Source organism: Thunnus albacares, chromosome 21 (genome assembly GCF_914725855.1).
Source record: "Thunnus albacares chromosome 21, fThuAlb1.1, whole genome shotgun sequence".
Classification (NCBI taxonomy): Eukaryota; Metazoa; Chordata; class Actinopteri; order Scombriformes; family Scombridae; genus Thunnus; species Thunnus albacares.
In genome coordinates this window covers 26,896,854-26,918,664 of record NC_058126.1, presented here as the reverse complement: position 1 = coordinate 26,918,664, position 21,811 = coordinate 26,896,854, and the positions used below count along the sequence as shown (strand labels likewise).

The window sequence follows — 21,811 nt, the reverse complement described above, 5'->3', positions numbered from 1 at the left end:
CCAGTGTGCCTGACTAGGTCAATGTGCTCTGGTTATTTGATGGCACAGTAACATAGAGCCACTGGGTGTCTACCCCCACCCCAAGCTCAGCTGTACTGTCACTGTCACTCAGAGCTGATTGTCCCAGCAGCCAGGGAGTGACAGTAATGACACACTTTTATTGAGCATGGTGAGGCCTATTTAGGTGAAAGCCAATTTTTTTTATTTTAGCTATAAATCATGCCTCCTCTGATTTGATGGAAGTTCACTCTGATCCCAGCTATGTTTGCTGTTTATGAACACTGCTACCATTTCTTTTCATTACTGATTCATCTATTGATATTTATTATGGCTTTTATTGTGTCATTGTATGAGAGTTTGTTGTAAATTTCTCTTTAAGAATAATGTTAATTGGAAAAGTACTAACTCTTTGTACTTTTTCTGATATTTTTGGGAAATAGTCCAATTTAAATCCTATGTATGTGAACAGTGTAGTATATATAGTAATCATAAGGACAATGCCGACTAGCATTGATCCCCCACCTGCTTACTCATTTAGCGACTCGCTCAGATGGAGAATGCAATATATCAACTCGTTTCGCACCAGGTTCCAGGCTTAATTAAACACATATGTGAGTCAGTCCATCAAACTGTTTTTTGTCTTTGTCTCTCCTATGTTCTCCCCCTCCCTCCATGTCTCGTCCAGCGGTGGTTGTTCCTGACGGGGCGTCGGAGAAGGCGGGGGCTGGGGATGAGCTGGGCAGTGAAGAGGATTTGTTGTATGAAGAGTTCCGTGGCTCTGGACACCGCTTTGGACATCCAGGAGGAGGTGGAGGAGAACAACTTGCTATCAATGAGGTAGGCAATATTAAAGTCTACAATCTCCCCATCCCACCACCAAATAATGCGTTTCACCAGGGTTATAGTTAGAAACAGTGTGATTGGCCTGCAAACCTGAGGGATTTGGTTTAAATTGAAGATTAAAACAGCTATATGTAGCGTTGTGTGATTATATTATTTTTCAAATGATCCTGATGGCATAAGTGTCTTTATCAAGTCTACCACAGAGAGGCACGTCTTGCTGCTTGTTGGGCAAAGTTGCTGTGACAACAGAAAGACATGCTCCTCCAAAACAATTACTGCAGCTTAAAAAACAATTTGGAGTCTCCACTGAGACAGAGGGGCAGAACTGGTGGACTCAGTCCCTCCAGGGAACAAAATAAATTGATTCATTGTTGTGACTAAATACCACAAATTCTTCTAAACCTCTCTCCAACTGTAGGGGAACAATGACTTGCCTGTCTGCAGATGTTGGGCTTTGTTAATGAGGACTGTTAAAATTCTATATGAGATATGAACCAGCTTGTCCTTAAACCACTACTGTCACAGGGTAAGGTGAACTGAAGTGACAGGACATAAAGTAAGAAGCCTAACTATGAAATACTGTATTGGGCATATGCAGTCCAAATGCAGTGGTAGCAAGTGAAACAGAGCCCGGCCTCAGCAGAGCGCTGGAAATGGCTCTCATTGCCTTTTGGCTAAGAGGGGTGGCAACAACAAGCTCTGAGGTTGCTGGGTTATTTGGTTGTCATGGATACCTACACTGGATTATGCTGAGGCACAAGCTCAGTGCAATGTGATTTACAGAGAAGATACATGCACTCTTACAGCACCTCAGTAAAGCATCTTAATTCACTGACTATCTGTATCTACAGGTGTATTTGCACTGCGGGACCAACAGTCAACCATATAGTTGAGATGTCAGTATACTGTAGCAACCTCTTCGGGCCAAGAAATGTCTGTGTTACTCTTTCTTGACAAGCGTGGCAAGTTTTTCCCATATCAGTTCAGTCTACTGATATTACAGCAGCTGTGTCAGACAATTATTGTAACTTTCCAGAAGTGACAATCCGACAACCACATCCCTCCACACAGGGATTGGCCAGCTGTGAAAGACGGTGGGGTTTGAACTTCTCTCTCAAGTTCTCTTTTGTCATTCTACATGCAACACACAACAACGAATGCAACACCATGAATGCCTTCAAGAAAAGACACTATGCATCATTTTCCCCATTTTAACAATTTCATGCGTGTGGTCCCTCTATGTGACTGCAGGCTACTCGCCCCGCCTTCAGTTTACAATCACCAAATAATTTGGTAACTATTTATTCATTTAAATATGTAACTGCTTAAAGCTGTGCTAATGAATATTGTCTCATTAACAATGGAAAACTGAGAATTTTCACCAATTCTGGAGTTCCATTCAGTTCTAAGGAGCATTTTATTGTGTTTCACCTCATTGTTTCAGTTTTACAGCACATTTACTGTTTTGGCTTAGTCTCAGTGTTCTCATTAACCTCTTTACCATCAGCAGCAGGGAGCTGTTTGCTAATGTTGTATTGCTATAATATAAAGCTAATGTTGCTCTGTGTTTGCTGGATGTGGCAACTTTTAGCTAAGCTGTTTGTCAGAACTTTAAGATAATAATTAGATAATATTATTAAGATGATAATATGTCAGTGTTGTGTTTACAGTGTATTGTGCTGCCCCCAAATGGCCACAAATTCCATTCATGGAGGTTTAATTATAACACCATCATGTGGTCTATAAAGGCAATATTCACTAAGGACCTTCATACAAAACACTACCCACCATATCTGAAGTCTGATAAATGTAAGCAATAGATGGAGAGTTGGCTCACTCACATTGATCCATTTTGCCCAGACTTCAAGTTTAGATTCAAATAGACCAAACTGAAATCATGTATTTCCCATCCAGTCTTGATCTGGTGATTTTAAACATAAAATGTAGCTTTCTGTCACTGTGATTTAGCAGGTTTGATTAATTTTCAGCAACATCTGATTTTAAATAATCATACACCTTCATGCTAGTTTCAACCTGTCAGTGATTTCAGGCATGAAATCAATTACTTAGGGCCCTATGTTAACGATCTAAAGTGCATGGTCTGAAGCACATGGCGCAAGTGCATTTAGGGTGTGTCCAAATCCACTTTTGCTATTTTAATGGAGGAAAAATGGTTGATGTGCCAGGCGCATGGTTTTAAGGGGTTGTTATGTATTTCCCTCATATATATTATGCCTAACCATGATGACATGTATTTTTTAAAATATGCTGATTGCATGTTTGTGCGCTGCTGCGCTCCTGTGTGTGTAACAAGCAGAGTGTATGTTGTGCACCTGCCTATATAGGTGCATATTACTATAATGATAATGCGCCCTCAAAATAACAGTGAAACACTGTGCCATTGACTTCAGACCAGGTATTTGTTGGTTAATAGCGCAATCACTCTCTGCTGCCTCAAGATAGCAATGTGCCAACAACGAGCCTGACCACACCTCATTTTTTTTACCAACACACCCATGGGTGCTCTGATGGGCGAAAGTGCATTTGCTATTTAAACAACGTGGTCGCTGGACGGGAAAATGACAACTGCGTCAGTCTGAAACTAACAAAGACACTTGCGCTGCACTTGGCGCCACTTTGCGCCGGGCATAAAATAGGGCCCTTAGAGTTATTGTCTTCCACTCCCTCTGCCCCACTCTCCCTCACAGTTTTCTTCTTCTTCTTGAGTATTTGGCAGACAGAGTCAGCACTTTGCCGCCATCCTGTGGGTGACTGATGTGTGGTACTGCCTGTTATGTAGAGACAGCAGGGGTTAAAATGTGTGTCAGCAAATGGTGCTGTGTGGTTCTGGCAGATTGTCCTTACTGCACAGAGAGCAGTATTCTGGCCTCATACAGGAGACTCACAAAGGTTTGATGAAATGTGAGCAGCTTATAAAGAGATCTGTGTGGATCGTTGGTTGTGAGGATTTTCTTCTTCGATCTGTTTCCTGAATGTCTGTTGAACACTGAATATTGTTAAGTTTTGGATGTTGGTAGAACAAAACTGGTGGTTTGAATATGTTACCTCGGGCTCTGGGAAATCATAGGCATTTTCAACTGTTTTCATCTGTCAGCTCCATGCTGTCTTGGCTTCATGTGGAAATGAATGAGTGTGTTGTAGATTAGTTGTGGTGATTCCACCTGCATATTGAGGTCAGGTCCATGGAGAGGTGGAACCTGGGAAAACAGTGGTTCACTGACTTCACCAGGTTAGTTGCTACAAGCTAGTTGAAACACAGGTATGATAATCATAGGAAATGCTACTGATAATCCACTGTAATAGAGAGGCATTAAGGAAAAAATAGAGGAAACATTAATATATAGTCAAGACAGTAAGTATTTGGACAGTTACACATTTTTTGTTCTTCAGGCTCTGTGCTTCAGCACACTCCATTGTAAATAAAGTAATTGATACTACATTAAAGTGACAAGTCTCAGCTTTAATTTGAGATCAGTGTATACAACTATGTGGGAGATATAGCCTTTTTAACACATAGTGCCCAAAGTTTAGGGTTCAAACGTAATTGGACAGATACACATGAAGTCATATTTAATGTTTTGTGACTACTATTATTATGGAAAGCACAATAACCAATTTCATCATAATGTGTTATTTGCGAGATGGATATGAATGTATATGAATGGAGGAAATGGCTTTATCTGCCTCCTTCTGAAACCACCTCAACCTTACACCCCTGCACATGTGCACACACACACACACACACACACACACACACTAGTCATTTCCCTTGGGATCGGTCCATTATTCTGCATGGTCTCCACCGCCCCCCCTCCCCATGCCTTTCATTCCAGCACCCCACCCCCACTCCCCCCTCTCCCCCTCAGTGGTTGCTATGGCCCTGCCTCAACCACTCTCGTATCCAGGATACGCTGACACACTCTGCATCCTGATTGGCTGCTGGCTATACAAGGGTGGGCACACAAAAAAGGAAGGGAAGGAAGGGAAAAAAAAAAAGAAAAAAAGAGGGCGATCCTGGTAGTTAGATGGATGGCTGAGGCAGCACAGCTCCAGGCAGAGCACCGAGCACCATTTTAGCAGGAGCTCTTAACGGAGAGAAAAGGTGGGCAGACACGAAGACAGAAAAGCAAGCCAGAGGGAGAACAAATGGCCGATTTGCATGCAAGGTAGAAACGACTCAGCGTATGTAGGGTAGAGCAAGAGAAGAGCGGGCCGGAAAACAAGAGGACAGAGGAATAAAAAGAAGAGACGAGGAAAAGACGGGGAGGCATGAGCCTGAACAGGAGAGACGCAGCATCCTGTCCTCCGCCTTTCATCCTGACATCCTGACCGAGAGAGAGCCAAGAGGAACGAAAGGGGGAAGAAAGACTAAACGTGGTGGAAGACACATAGAAGAAAGAGAGAGGGGAGGTGCCTGTTTCTCAAAGAGGAGAAAGGGAGTGAAGGAGGAGGGGGGATGCACAGCACGTAACACACAAATAGCTTCACAACGCGCAGATTCACACACACACACACACACACACACACACACACACACACACATACACATACACTGACACAAATAGGCACCCAGCCTCCACGGGCAGGCCGGGGCACCGCTGGGCATCGGCAAAGTGGCAGGAGAAGCAGAGGAGGCGACCGCCGGAGCCGAGCGGAGGAGGAGAGGAGTGCTAGAAAACAGCGACGGAGATACTCGAGGAGGAGGACGAGGGGACGTGGTTTGGTGTGGAGGCTCCGCGTTGAGGGAAAGGAGACGGGGGAGGGGCGGCGGCGCTGAGGAGGAGGAAGAGGAGGAGGCCAGGGGACTGATGGCTCGTGGCAGTGGCTCGGGGAGGTGGAGCAGGCAGAGGATGGGACTCCTCAACACCATGCTGCGCTGCAACCTCCCCCCAGAGACACAGAAGGTTGTGGTGTTCCTCATCATGATGCTGCTCATCATCATCAACGTGGTGCTCATGTTCCTTCTGGCCTTCCAGTAGAGAACACACACGCACACACACAAACACACACAAACAAACACACACACACACACACACACACACACACACATAACACATGTTTCTAGTGGAGGAAAAGACTTGAAAACTGAAACAAAGAGAGACCCGGAGCAGAGGAGGACTGCCCTGTTGATGAGCGGGGCTGCTGGGATTGATGGGTGTCCAGCGTGGCAGCAGCAGAACACAGGTACAACCAGGAGGAGAGGCAAGATCATTTAGTGTGAGGTGGGCTGATGTGTGTACATGTGTGTGGATCAAAACATGTAAACTCTATATGAGCACAGGATCCAAAATATGTGTCTCTTTAGCAGCTTAATGCTCCACTGTGTTCACTAGCTAGTCTCTTACTGTGTCTGTCTGCTGTTTGCTGCTGGGCAGGTAGTGTACAGTGGCTTTATCAGAGCCTTTTCACTAAAAACAGCTGCCGCCTGCTGCTGCTGCTGCTGCTGCTGCTGGAAACAATGCTGATGAGATTGCTGAAACTGAACCAAACATTGAAGCTGTGGGCCGTAAAACCAAAACAATGAAAGGAAAAAGGCTCAAAGGCTCTGTAGAGCTGAGGGGAACTGCAGAGTTTGTGAAAATTTTCTGAGTTTGTCACTATGAGTGACACCTTTCACGTTACGCAGAGTCATTTCATCCATTGTTAATATGGAAATATTCATGAGTGCAGCTTTAAGCAGGTGGTCCCTAACCCGCCAAGGAATCACAAGATGAATCTAAGTGGTTGTGAGGTTATTAATGGTGTAGCAAACAAGTAAAAATAAAATTCTGCTACAAAATAACATTTAGTTTCTCAAGTTTTCTCTAATCCTTCCTTTTCTTCTTAATGTGTAGTACAGTAGTGTATAGTCTTATAGGCCTCTGAAATGTATTGAAATGAAACAATTAGGAAAAATCGGAAAATGTATTGAATTTTATTAGACTGATAATAACTCAATGCAAGTAAGCAACAAAGGTTGGGGCCACTACTTTAGGTAACAAACCAAATTCCATTCTCTTACTGTGTATTGGGTTGAAGGTGGAAATCTCACAGACAGATATCCCAAAACCTCGACATATAAAACCAAAACTCCAGTATATGCATGGATAGATACCACATGAGTAAAGTGAGAATATGAAAACATAATTTGGACGAACTGACCCTTTAAAATCCACACTAGTATAAAGAGAGCTTTCAGGTGATGTAACACACTCTGTGGCGACCCTCTTACAGCTCCTCAGCTCTTAGGTAACTAGCTGAATGTGGTCTGAACAGTTTCAACAGAACTGAATAGACATGATGGATTTGTGTGCTGATCTGACCTGCTCATTTCCTCATTGACTTGTGTAATAATCATGATAATAATTAAATGTAATATATTATGTGATATAAGTTAATATAATAACTTTGCCAACCAGTACCAGCTCAGCTAACCATTGCTGTCTCGTTGTCATCACTACAGTAATAGAAGCTAGTGTTGTTGCACTTTAACATTAGCTGCTGTTGCTAAACTAGTTTGCAGTATAGCACTTTGTTCAGGTAAACAGAGGTGATATCTCAGGATACAGAATTTGAAATGAGAGACTAGAGCTAAAGTCAAGACAGTTTACTGTCACAGTAACCTCCATGTGGAAATAAACGAGATGACTTTGACTGAATGGATCTACTGCAGTCCTCTCCCGTACACTTCTATCTCCAGCCTGGTTCTTCTAACAGATAGATAGATGGGATTATCTTAAAGCTATCATATGTAACTATTCTGCATTAAAATGTCTAAGAACAACTAGACCTATGTTATATACTTTGTTGAGTTGTGGACTTACATTAAAACAAATGTTTCCAACTATTTTCAAACCCCGAGAAATCTGTAATTTTAATCAAGGTAACAGTCCATTTCATTTGGTCATCTGTCAGTGGTGTCATACCCCGTCTACCAAAGAGTATACACGCGCAAGGTGCATGCATTGGCGTTATTGTTGTTCGCCACAATGGCGTCTACCGAAGAGTATACACATATAAGATAATAGATCGCCATTGTGGTTGCCTGCCATAAATTGACTTTTATTCAGTTGTAAGCCACATTTTTATGTTAAACTTTTTAGATCTCGGTTATTTTTAACTGTATCTTTTAACCAGATTAAGGATTTTAGTCAGTTATCAGAGAAACAAGCTGAGCAAACGTTAGCATCAGCTCGGCTAACAGCCCTTAACGGACATCCTCTTTCTGCCAAACAGCGTCGGAGAAACACAGATTTTTTAAGTGAAACTGCTTTATTTAGGGTTTTTATGGTGTTAATCCCCATGTACATTTGTTTTGGAGAGGAGGAGACCTCTGTGGATAATTCGGCTGCAGATAAAAAAACATGTTGAATGTCTGTGTCTTAAGTTATCAGAGAAACAAGCAGAGCAAACATTAGTAACAGCTTGGCTAACAGCCCCTGTGTCTGCTGAACAGTGTCAGAGAAACTTTTTCATGTGAAACTGCTTTATTCAGCTGTTTTACCAGTTTTAATTTCCATGTATGTATGTTTTGGAGTGGAGGAGACCTCTGCGGATAATTCAGCTCCTGGTAAAGACCTGCTCAGAGAAACAAGCTGAGCAAACATTAGCATCAGCTCAGCTTACAGCCCCTACCGGACGTCCTGTGTCCACCAGACAGCATCCGAGAAATACAGATTTTTTTTTTACGTGAAACTGCTTTATTCAGTGTTTTTACCTGTTTTAATCACCAGATCTCTTTCTTCTGGAGAGGAGGAGACCTCTGCAGATAATTCGGCTTTCGGTAAAAACATCCTTAATGATGAACACTGAAGCTATCCTAACCCGGAGAGGCTGGTTGTTTAACAATGAAGACAACAACTCCCATGATCCCACGCTAACTCACACATCATCACACTTCGTCTTTTGTTACTGTTTTGATTGAGAGACCCCTAGTGGCAGAAATTACATATTGTGTGTTTGTGTGTCAAAATAGTTTCTTTGTGTCATTTTTGAGCATAAATAACATCAACACAAATACATTTTTTAAATAACAGATGCATCAATTATGCTCATAATGGGAGATATTATCGGGCAAATTATTGATAAATGAATATTGATTATTGATTAATGAATATCATTTTATGAATATCAATAAACCACTAATTGTTCTTTTCAAAGTTTACATGTAGAGATATTATTTGTGGGCAGAACCTTTATTTACCTTCATTTGAACTTATTTGAAGCAGATTTATATCAGAGACATTTATTATAATTTCCTCTGTTTAGTATATTTGATCATTCTTTTGTAATAAGCCTCCTTGTTTTCTGATTGGGTGGCGTTTAATTTGCAATACTTCCTTCATGTTTACCTGTTTCCTTGATTCTTCCTTCCCTTTCCTGGTAGGCTTTTTAATATGAAGCATTTCCAGGTGTTAGATTTCAGACAGTAGATTAACAGCATTCCATAAAACAGCAAATAGAAGCACTTGGAAATAATAAGCAAATGAAAACAGTATATCTGTTTGAGGAGAGAGAGTGAGTGGTGAGTATAACATGACTTTGTTGTACTGATGAAATGAGTGCTGTGGAAATGTATGTTATGCTGAACTTATGGCCACTGATAATTCTTAACCCTGATTGACTGCCTGGTGTCCTCCTTTATTTTCTTGTAACATACAGTATAATGGCACACCTCTCACACAGATGTTTGTCTGATGTTCTAAATGAAACTGCCAAGAATACACTGCAGTTATAGTATAGCAACAATAGCAACAGTTGTGACAGTTTAGCTAAATAAGGGCTGTTAAAGTCAAATGCCTGTCATACTGGTTCACGTGCTTAATGTTGCTTGAGATTGTATTCCTGGAGAAGAGCAGTTTTCTGCTTGTTGGTCAAACAGGAAACAGTCACATTAAAATCAAGAGAAAAGACAGTTGTCTCTTAAAATTGTCTGTGCTCCAGGTCAGCCTGGAGAGCTGATGATATCTCATGGTTGTGTTTCTAGTGTTAATAAAATGTTTAGCAGCTTTAAAGTGAAAGAAAATGTACACACTTTTCTTTTTTCCTTTGGTAAGTGGCTGCAGAGGAAACGCCACTCTGCTTCTTCATGTTAATGGCACTCGTCACCCCTACAGTACAGTTGTGTGCATTATTGTCTCATAACGGGACAACTTGTCATACATTGTCTTGTCATTAGTTATTCTACTATAAAGAGCATTTTGAGAACATTACTTAAATACATCAGTTGACTTTACGTTACTAAGATATGAATTAAACCAGTTCATGAGCCCTGCTTTCTTGAGCACAATCCCCTCAGGGCCAGACCTGTTTATGTCCCACTCAGCTGTTCACATCAGGATCAGGGGGAAAGGTGATGGGGACACAGCTGCTTGTGTGTGTGTGTGTGTGTGTGTGTGTGTGTGTGTGTGTGTGTGTGTGTGATAATTTACCATTGCTGTTGCCATGGTGACTCTTAGGACGAGCTCTATGAGCAATGTCATGATTTTGGACCTGTTTACATCAAGATGTATTTAGTTGTTTACTATCGTAACATTTAATAACGGGATATTGTGGCGTCATGTAGTCACAGAGCAATCTGGAGAGAAAGACAGCAGAGAAGCACGATGTGTGGGTGTGTTGCTTAGCAACAGCCACATCGTCTGTTTTCCTCATCGCCATGATGGATCAGTGGAGCTGAGAACCAGATCACAGAGAGAGAAATAAAATGACTGTATGTCTTTAACAACACTGGTAAGGTGTTGTGAAAGGCATCCAGCTCCAGGAACAGATCCTGCAGAGCAGAGGGATGCTGGGCTGATGGTCCAGCAGGATTAGTGTTGCCTCTGCAGGAATGAGAGGCTGAACAGTATAATGGATGGTCTCTGAGGGGGCTGGGGCCATGTTGACGCAGTGCAACTGGCGGTGTGTATGAGGCAGTGTGAAATATGACCACTGCATTGTCTACATCAATAACACTGGTTCCATCTCCTCCAGGTCTTACTCTGTTTCTGCCTCCTCTTCCTCTGTCTCTCCCACTTCCTCTTCCTGCTACATTATCTCTGTCTCCATCTTAGTCTACCTAGTCTTCGTCTACCGCGCATTGATTTCTCATGCTGCACTCAGACTTCAACAGCAATCAGTGTCTGCTCACCACTGCCTGCTTGTTAACCTGCTTGTTAAACTAAATAATAAAGTTTCAGTGAACAGTAGTATGCTGCTAGCATATGTGTGCTGAACTGAGGGCTTCCCTTTAACCTCATGACATTAAATGGACCTTCACTGTCCCAAAACCAGGTTTGGTACTAACACAAGTTAATACTATATTCCAAGGCACTGCACTGGCGGTATGCTGACTAATCTTACTAATATTAATACTAAATATGAATACTAATACTTTGTGCCAAGAAGACATATGACATGTGCACTGATTAATAGCAATTTGGTAACTTTGTTGTAACACTAAATTTAAAAAAAATGTCACTACTACAAAAATGTTTCTCTTATGTTCTAATTTTTTGCTTACTCCAATTCAGTTCAATTCAAATCAACTTTATTGTCAATATACTTTCATACAAAACAGTAGTTTTGTTCCAAGATGGTGCAACTTGCTAAAAAGAAACACTGAAGAAGAAAAAAGAAGACAGATTTATTAAAGAGTAAAATAAATAACTGTAAAAGCTATAATAGACAGACAAAGCTGCTGTGTCAGAGCATGCCACCATCCAAACCAACCTTTTTTTCTTTGTTTGTTTTTTCTGAGTACTTGCATGATTATTGCATTCGTTTTTCCAACTTTGGGTGGCTCCCTTATTTCTGTCACACATTGCATTACATGTTTGTGGCTGTGATAGAATTACTGGGCTGTGTAGTACTTTATGTGTATGATGTTGATGTCACCCTTTAATATAATATATGAAGGTTCATCTCAATCTTCCAGGTGGTACAAAGTCTTCAGCTTTCTCCAGGCAGATATTAAATATATGCAAATTTTATTTCAAAAGCATGTTCAGCTTCAAGTTGCACTTAGCCAACTTCCCAATTAGCTAGCCATCAGTAATGGAACAGTGTTTCTTATATACAGAATGTATTTTAACACACCATTCAGATATATTTTTTTGATTTCTTTCCTTTCCCATGTTGTCCAACTGTCCAAGTTCCCATGTCACTTTTGTCATGCAAAAGGGGGGGTTGCAATCTGCAACCTCACTGCTAGATTCCACTAAATCCTACACACCCACCTTTAAATGATGAAAGTGATGTGAAAATGTGTCAGTGGATTCACTGTGAGGGGCGATGGAGAGCATCCCTCACGCTAACTATGATAATTAATTAAGACTTTCAGCTCCCACTCACATCACGCAAGCATTGTGCCTCTTTCTGTAAATGTCTGAATAAAGCCCTAAAGAACATGAATGTTAAAGAAACCTCTGTCTGAATGACAAAAAGCCATCAAGAGATAGATGAAGCCAGCATATATATATATATATATATATATATATATATATATATCTGGTATAAAGTCGTTCCACATGCTGAAACTAGAAATAATCTGAACTGAAGCCTGACCTCTTTTCCTCCTGTGGTGCTTCCTCTGCAGCTGATCAGCGATGGCAGTGTGGTGTACGCGGAGGCCCTTTGGGACCACGTCACCATGGATGACCAAGAGCTGGGCTTTAAGGCCGGTGATGTCATCGAAGTAGTGGATGCCACCAACAAGGAGTGGTGGTGGGGTCGCATCATGGACAGCGAGGGCTGGTTCCCTGCCAGCTTTGTACGGGTGAGACAAACTCTGCCCAGGCTAGTGGAACACACACACACTACAGTCATACAGTTTTTAATTACCCTGCTTGATTAATGGCTGCAGCTGGTGGAGTATTGGCAGACTGAGTTATATGAAGCCAACCTGTTATGAACCTTTTTGTAATCTGCAAAATTAGGGATTTGGCTTTTTTTTTGTGGATGTTCATTAAAATTTGACTTTTCCTTTCAAGAACAAAAGAAAAAAGCCTAGACAGAATATAGCTTCTCAAAATGTTTGTGCTTTTTTCTCCTAATAAATCACTGGCACAGCTATATGCCAGAGGTTATTACAAAAAAGGAACTGCCTTTAACATTAGATTTTTGTGGAGAGAATTAATAAGAGGTGTAGGATTGATTGTTGGAGTGAAGCTGTGTCAGACAATGAATGTTACACTTGTCCTTGTCCTTGTCAGTTGCGTGTAAACCAGGATGAGCCCATGGAGGAGTATCTAGCTCACCTGGAGGAGCCGCAGGCTGGAGAGGAGGACCGGACAGGCCTAGGCTTGCTCTTGGGACCTGGTTTACCCTGCAAGGAACAGATGAGGACCAACGTCATCAATGAGATTATGAGCACAGAGAGAGACTACATCAAACACCTGAAAGACATCTGCGAGGTCTGGTTGTTAAGATACACATAAAACTGCAACTCACTGCTCTCTAAAATACAGAATGTACTCATTATTATTATTATTATGCACTACTTCTATTAAACCCACTCCTGTACCATGGCCACAGAGAATACTCTTTTCTGATTGGCTGACAGGTCTCAAACCACTGTTCTACTTACACTAGTAAGACACAGAAATGCCAATATCAATATCAAAAAAATTAACTTTACAATTCAAAACATTGGTTCTGTTGTTCTCTGTCTCTTTTCATTGCCATGCTCCCCCTACATACTGTCTACCAAACATCCCAGATAACTAACAGAGGGCTAGTTATATCTCTTCCAATTTAGGTTTTTAACTAAATGTAAATACACTAATTGTTTTAAACACAGCCTCCTTTCTTCCTTTGGTAAGTAAACTCTAACTCCTCAAGTTATGTATAAAATAATGGACCTGCCAGAAGGACATCTTGTTGGGGACAGCTTATTGGGTAGTTTATGCAGAAGTCAGTTTCAGTGTAAGATGTAAGATGTATAATGCAACTCAAATCTGTACATGGAGCTTGTCTAACACCATGTAGATTAAAGAAAATGAACCAGACTGTATGAGAAATGTGCTGGCATGGCTGATGTTGGCATACTCATGCACTCAATATGACTTTGCCCTGATGTCAAAAGATTCTGGAAAGATCTACTGGCATTCAGGTTAATTGGACAGATTCTCCTCTGTCCAGCTACATGTTAACTTGAAAAGAATATAAAGCAAAAGTAAACAAACAGTGCCTTACATCTGCATTTCTAGCAGTTAACTGGACAAAGACTGTTACGGAATATGATATGGATAACTGAAAGAGTGAATGTGAAATGGACTTACTGGCAATTGAGCTAGTAGCCAACAAAATGACACTGCTCAAAATAGATTGTAGCAACATTTAAAGACATACACAATCAACAACAAGAAAGCTGTGGTAATGGACATATAGAATATATGATTTCATTTAGGAAGAATAATGGACATTGTCTCCTCCCCATATCTGTCATTGTACTGTTATTGTTATTAAAATCTGCATATTTGTCATGTTCTGTCATGCTCTTGCCTATTGTCTACAAAAATCAGAAAACTAAATAAAACTTAGAAGTCAGTGTTTGTGCAGCAGGTTCTGACCCTGCCTGAATTTCTCTCAGGGTTACATCAAACAGTGCCGCAAGAGGACGGACATGTTCAATGAGGAGCAGCTTCGTACCATCTTTGGCAACATTGAAGATATCTACCGGTTCCAGAGGAAGTTCCTAAAAGGCCTGGAGAAGAAGTTCAACAAGGAGCAGCCGCACCTCAGTGAGATCGGCTGCTGCTTCCTTGAACATGTAAGCAGAGTCTTAAAAGTCAGAAGAAGTTGAATCCACAGGAGGAATTTTACAGTAGTGCTTTTTATGAAGATGTCAGGGGTGTTAGTGTTACCATACATTGTTGTGATTGCACACATTTAACTCTTGGTTGAATAATCTACCCAAACAATTGCATATAACAATTCGTATGTCTGGTTGTGACATGTAGCAAACAGATTTCCAGATCTATTCTGAGTATTGCAACAACCATCCCAACGCCTGCGTCCAGCTCTCCAAGCTCATGAAGGTCAACAAGTACGTGTTCTTCTTTGAGGCGTGCCGACTCCTCCAGAAGATGATTGACATTTCTTTGGATGGCTTCCTGCTCACCCCAGTTCAGAAGATCTGCAAGTACCCACTGCAGCTGGCTGAGCTGCTTAAATACACCAATCCACAGCACAGGTGACTGCAAACTCTTCTAGCTGCTCATGCAGGGGGGAGTTGGTGTACCCATGTGCTGATCATTTTCATTCTTTTCTCTAGAGGTAGCTAGCTGTATCATGGTCAGCATGGATGAATGCAGTTGATATCAATAATGTTGAGTGTAAAATTCTAGATTTTAGAAAGAAAGTGCACCTTGAGTTAAGATTTATTTTTTGTAATGTAGACCTTGTCTAAATATGAATATATAACTTCAGAGGATATGTTTGAATTCAATAATTCAATATTCGAATATAAAACATTGTATATGCCCACATATTTCAAAGTATTTACAGTTTTGCTGTCTATAAACATACAATTAGCACCTATGATGTGTCATAATAATAATAAAAATAACCAGCATAGCTACTTGCCAAATGCTGATTATTACATAATAATATAATAATACATTCCTGGGCTCATGGAGGAGTACTCCAGTGAAGTAATAAATCAAAATCTGGAAACACTTTTCTACTTTTATTATGTTTGATTTGGGAAATTCCATCAATATATCATTCATTAATAAATTATCTTATGGTATCACAAAAAATCTTATGTTGGTTCAAATTCTGTTTTTAAGAGGTCAACCTCTCCTGTGCTTCCTGATGCTTCCATTATCATAATATATAAGCAACTTGGGTACAAAATATGACCTTATTATAGTCATAATATATACATATTTATGTTGTAGCATAAAGGATTAGTATCATGGATTTTGGTGTTGAAGTGAAGTTTAGATTATTAGGCTGCTTTCATTACAGTGTGTTACTACACTGAAAGTGTTTGTTGGATTGTTGAATGTACTTTTATAGGCATTTTTCACAGAAGACACAGAGAAAATAACAGGTATAAATAATAAAACCAGTGATGCCTGTATTCCATTTAGCTTTAGTTCAGTTATTAGTAGCAACTGAACTTCTCCTGCCAGTCAAGTAGGTATAGTAAGTCAAAATGTCTTTCAAATGTCAGCTTTAGACCAACTGCATACCTCTGTCTGACCTTTAGGGACTACAAAGATGTGGAGGCTGCCTTAAATGCCATGAAGAATGTGGCCAGGCTCATCAACGAGAGGAAACGGCGCCTTGAGAACATCGACAAGATCGCCCAATGGCAGAGCTCCATAGAGGACTGGGAGGTGTGGCACTAGGCATATTTATTCTAAAACGGTTTCTCAGTTCGTAACATCCAGTACAAGAGCAACAGGGTTGAATAACAAGTAACAGCGGTGTGTGTGTGTGTGTGTGCAGGGTGAAGACGTGCTCAGCAGGAGCTCTGATCTCATCTTCTCGGGGGAGTTGACCAAACTGTCCCAGCCTCAGGCCAAGAGTCAACAGAGAATGTTTTTCCTCTTTGACCATCAGATGGTGTACTGCAAAAAGGTACCTCAGCATTTTACACAATTTACTGATAACTGGATGGGAGAAGCCCTCTTCCTCCATCCTCCAATGGAGGAAGACCCTGAAGTATTTAACTGTGGATATTTGATTAATTTAAATAAGACAGTTGGACTCCTCCCAGGCTTGTTTAAGGTAGTATTTCTCAGTTGATGGGTGGGGCCCTCAAGGTGTGTGCAAAATACTTTTTGAGGGGGCCACAAGGTCATTTGTGAGATATGAACAAAGGTGGCTATGTTGGGAGAGAGACAGAGCATTTACTGCTAATCAACCACAGTTACATGAACACCCAACAGCAGCAAGGCGCACATTTGTATCAATGTAGACTTTATTCGTGCCCACATTTATGCAAAAAAAGGTGAAAATAATGACAGAATACAAGTTACGAGAGCCCATAGTGGTGAACTAAAATTACTTTTTTGTATAACAGCATGTAGCTCAAATATTCCTTTTGTTAGGCTACCTGGGCAGACATGAAACAAACCTCAGCATGACCTCAGAGCTGAAACAGATGAAACACATTCATTTTACAGTACCATTACAGTACCAAACCTTTACATTCATTTTAAAGGTTTGGACACACTTCCATTCAAATGAATGAGAAAGTGTGTCCAAGCTTGTGACTGGTACTATATATCTGCTTGGGTATCCCAATAAACACATGCCTGGACTCCTGCACTTTTTCAATATGTCTTAGTTTAACTAGCAGCCACAATGGCCAGGGCTGAATTAACACACTAGCAACAATGAACCCAAAGATCCCTCCATGTCTTCAAAACTTTGTGCACTGTGTATTAGTCAGCAATCAGTCATAGCTTGTGGTGACGCATAAATCTATTGAGGGAAAACAAATAACTGAAAGAAAACCTGATGTAAAACTCAGGAAGAAAGCAATCAAATTTCAACAAACTAACTGCCACACAGTAAGGGTGAGATGATCTTAGCCTCTTTACAGTACCAATCAAAACTTTGGAAACACTTTATCATTCAAGGGAAACAGGTTCCTGGTCAGTAATCCAGCCTACGATCCCAAACTTTATATTTTATCATATGATAATTTATTATTAACATGATCAATTGTCTGTCAATCAGTCGATGTTGATTGTTGCAGCACCTGAAAGCAGTCAGGTGTTTAATATGGGTGTATCCACCACCTTCATCGTTACAGGACCTGCTGCGTCGGGACATGCTGTACTACAAGGGTCGGATGGACATGGACCACATGGAGGTGATAGATGTGGAGGACGGCAAAGAGAAGGAGTTCAACATCAGCGTGAAAAACACCCTGAAGCTGCGGTCACTAGCCGGTGACGAGGTCCACCTCCTGTGTGCCAAGAAGCCCGAGCAGAAACAGCGCTGGCTCAGAGCCTTCGCTGACGAGAGGAGGCAGGTCCAGCATGACCGCGAGACAGGTCAGAATACTTTATGCAGAAAAAGACTGCTTTGATAGTTTGCCCTTTTTGGTTAAGTGATGAAAAAACACCGTGAAAGCCCACATGCATGTCACAGCACACATTTCTGGAGCCTGTGATCTTCAAGATACTACAGCTGAAGTTGTCTCTAACCTCTCAGCCTCGCCCCCCCCCCTTAAAACCACCAAGCTGGTTCTATAAACTACTATGAGATCTCCACCCTCTTTTCTGCTCCCTCGACTACATCTGCATTAATACTTAAACATGCTTACTTGGCGGTGTGGTAGGAAATGTAGGACTGCCAGCAGTGGATTTCTATGATGCTGATCCAAAGAATAGACAAGCAGAAAATCAGTGATTCCACCTCATCTCCCTTCATTACACATGGCCAGGCTTCTGTCCTGAGTGCTGTTGTTCTGTATTATCAGACTGTGGCAGTCAGCGCTAAACAGTCTCTAAAATTATATGGTTTGTTCTTTCTAGAGTCTCTGCAGATAACTGTGAAGAGTAGGTGGAATATTCATGACACACCTACATCAGGTTTAACACACCCAGCACTGATTGGAGAGCACACAAAACCACAGCATTATCCTCTGTTACTGCCAATTTACTGCTGTGAAACTAAAGGCCACAATGTCATATTACCACCAGGACATTGATAAATTATTATTTATCATTCATATCATATGTTAACCTTGTTTTTGAATTAATTCCCTAAGACAAATATCACCACAGATGACAGATTTCTAACTGATTCCATGTTTAAGAAAAAAATATTTCTTTTTTGCTTCTCAGGCTTCTCACTCACAGAGGTCCAGAAGAAACAGGCCATGCTGAATGCCTGTAAAAGCCATCCAGCTGGGAAACCCAAAGGTATGCACCCAAGAATTCAGAGAGTGGCAAATCATTGGATTGCACAGACTTGAGTAGTTGCAGATGAAGCATTAAACACCTGTACCTGAGTCTTCCTCTTTATTGTATTGTATCATATGTTTTATTTTCCCATGTCAGGGAATATAATAACCCTCAGATCATCTAAAGTCTCAGTGTTATACCAGATTTAAGATGTCCTCCTTTTCTGCCTGGACCACCCAACTATGTATGATGCATGAGGACTGATCTATAATGCATACAGCGGCACTTTTTATTGAATTTGTATGTCGCCAGGACCTGTATTCTACAAGCATCTAGGAATCACAGTAAAGGGTCTACTATGACTAAAAATACTCCTCCTCCTTTAGAGCAGGACAGCAGAGTTATTTATGAAGCTTCCTACACACTCTCAGCAAGGAAGAGATCATCTTTAAAATGAAATATCATTTTTTTATGACACTCACTCTCTAGTTCTAACTGCTTCTACTTTGCTGTTTTTTCCATCACTGTCAACACTCCTTCCACTGATATTTACGATTAAAAGCACTCCGGCAGCTGAAAGGAAATCATGCTCCTCTTTCCCAGTAGACTTTCAATATGAGGCATCTGCAGGAAGTGTTGAGTTTCACTGACAGTAGCTTAAAAGTGATAGAAAACACTGCAAAGGAGAAGCGATTGGAAATAAGCGGTGAGTCAAAAGAGTATTTCTGTTAAAAAGAGAAACTCAGAGAAGCTGATCTAAAATGAAATGAAATGATGATGATGATGTGGTGTAGTTTTTGTATGAGGGCATCATCTTCCTGTGCCAGGATAAAACTAATGCAGCTATACAGGTTGTTGTATGTCAGTTTATAGAAATAATAACTTTTCTGCACTCATATGAATTCAGTTGGCATTCAGTTTTTCCCAGCAGTTCTTGTGCTGACTGAAAACAACAGAGGCAGTACAGATGCAGGACTAAACAGAAACGGGCCAACAACACAGTGTCAGACAGAATAATGAAGTGAAAACAAAATGGCAATTCAGTGTGATTATCAGACTGAAGCATTTCAGCAGCTCAAGAGAAATAATCCTCCCCTTTTCTGGTTTTTAACGTCAGACATCTGCAGGAAGTGTTACGTTTCACTGATAGAAGCTTAACAGCAAACATAAAACTGCAGAGCAGAAGTAATTGGATTTAAAAATTGAAAGGAAAAAAAAATATTTTATGTGATACATTTTGTTTGTTTGGTTTTGTTTTTTTTTTTTACTATTCTTTTGTAAGAAGCATCCTTGTTTTCTGGTGTGATTCTATTTTAGGGCCCTTTCACAACTACCTCATTTGGTCTGGACTTTCAGACTTTTCAGTTTGATCTGAACCAAAATTAAAACCTCCACCAGACCACGGTCCGGACCAAACAGCTGAAACTTGGTCTGACGAAAGGAGGTGGTTTCGGTCCGGATCAAACTGAACCATGGTTCAGTTCATTTCTAGTGTGAAAATATTTTTTGGATGGTTCGGACCAATCACAGGAAGTTCCAGCAGGCTATCGTCAGAACCGGGAAAAAGGAAAAATAAGCTGCAGTAGCATATGGGGAGAGGAGAAGACCAAGTTTTTAATGGAAATATGGTCCGATGAAGTTATTAAAAGTCAGCTAGAAAAAACTCATAAAAATGCTATGGTATTTTTGGGGAAGATGAGAGAGAGAGGATATGAGAGGACACGTGAAGATGAAGTAATGCCATAATAATATTATTATAGTGGCAACAAAATGATTCAAACTGTGATAGAGGGCTACCCACCGAATTGACAACATGTCTACATCAGACGAACGCCCGTCTACAAACCAATCAAGTCAAGTATAGGGAGACGCAGCCCACATAGGTGATGATGACAGGATGTAGGTATTTCATGTAAAGTTCTTTGGTGCGAATGTATACAATGTAACAAAAACATGAACATTGGTTCAGACTTTCAGGTGTTAAAAGGCTCTTAATGTACTATATGCACACTGCTTTTAGTACTCGTAATGTTATTACTTATTTATTTGTTGTCTTGATAAATTCTTGATAAATTATTTCCACTGCACTAATTCCCTCAGTGCAGCAGAGTATCATGAGTCATACTCACCAATCTGCTGCTCTCACATTCTCTTTTGAACACAAATACTGTTTTCATTCGATAATTAATTCCAGTGAATTCTACTTTGCTGTAGTTTTTTGTTGTTGTTGGTTTATGTCAGTGAAGCTCAAAACTTCATCTTTCCTGTTTCACATTAAAAGCATTCCAGCAGCTAAAAGAAAGCAACCCTCCCTCCCACATCAGCAGAAATAGTTGCATTTCATTGAAACTTCCCCCCCAGCAAAATAGAAGCAGTTGGAAATAATTACTCAATGAAAACAGTATTTTGTGTTAAAAAGAGGAAGTGAGAGCAGCAGAGTGGTAAGTCGGTCTTTTACAACCAATTTCCTTCTCAGAGACTGTTAATAAATACACACCTGAAAACTATCATGAATGCAGCTGTGCCTGAAGTCTCATAAGAATGTTATTAGTAATAATATTCTCTGTTTATCTCCTCTTCATCAGCGGTGACCAGACCCTACTATGACTTCCTCCTGCGACAGAAACACCCCTCCCTCCCCACTGCTTTGCCCCAGCAGCAGGTCTTCATGTTGGCTGAGCCTAAGCGCAAAACCTCCACCTTCTGGCACAACATCGGCAGACTGACACCCTTCAAGAAGTAAAAAAAACACACACAAAAAAAAAAAACAGAAGGGAAGAGAAAAGCTGTGGAGAGAAGGAACAGAGGAGGCGGAAGAGAAGAGCTCTCTGCTCGTGCCTGAATAGACCCTTTTTAATTCTTCCTCTCTTTTCTTTCCTACTTGTAACATTAATTGATATACTGATTTATTGTATAGATGAGGATGATTATGATGAGGAGGAGGTTATTTTTTGAAAGCACTTTATAGGTTGGTTAACAATCAGACTTGAGAATGGTCTCCTGGAGACACTGAGTCAAACAGAGAGAGTGGACTCTAGCTTAACTTACTACTACTACACCTTCAATCAAGCGCCGACTGGTACTAATACTACTACTGTACTGCTGCAAGTGAC

At 40.8% G+C, this 21,811-nt stretch overlaps 1 protein-coding gene across 3 annotated transcripts in view; it reads left to right on the top strand.

The window, feature by feature from the left end:
* Nucleotides 1–21,466, top strand: part of arhgef4 (Rho guanine nucleotide exchange factor (GEF) 4) — a 138,951-nt gene extending 117,485 nt beyond the window's left edge. For 2 of the 3 annotated variants that reach the window (XM_044339539.1, XM_044339540.1), the window contains 10 exons: nt 686–837; nt 12,422–12,601; nt 13,038–13,238; nt 14,417–14,596; nt 14,787–15,019; nt 16,043–16,172; nt 16,285–16,416; nt 17,600–17,843; nt 18,639–18,716; nt 21,284–21,466. In XM_044339539.1, coding sequence (XP_044195474.1) covers nt 686–837; nt 12,422–12,601; nt 13,038–13,238; nt 14,417–14,596; nt 14,787–15,019; nt 16,043–16,172; nt 16,285–16,416; nt 17,600–17,843; nt 18,639–18,716; nt 21,284–21,441 — 1,688 coding nt within the window. In that variant the 3' untranslated portion in view covers nt 21,442–21,466. Of the gene's footprint in view, nt 1–685; nt 838–5,639; nt 6,049–12,421; nt 12,602–13,037; nt 13,239–14,416; nt 14,597–14,786; nt 15,020–16,042; nt 16,173–16,284; nt 16,417–17,599; nt 17,844–18,638; nt 18,717–21,283 lie in introns of those variants that run through there. The other variant, XM_044339541.1, reaches the window with a different exon arrangement.
* The last annotated feature ends 345 nt before the right edge of the window (nt 21,467–21,811 follow it).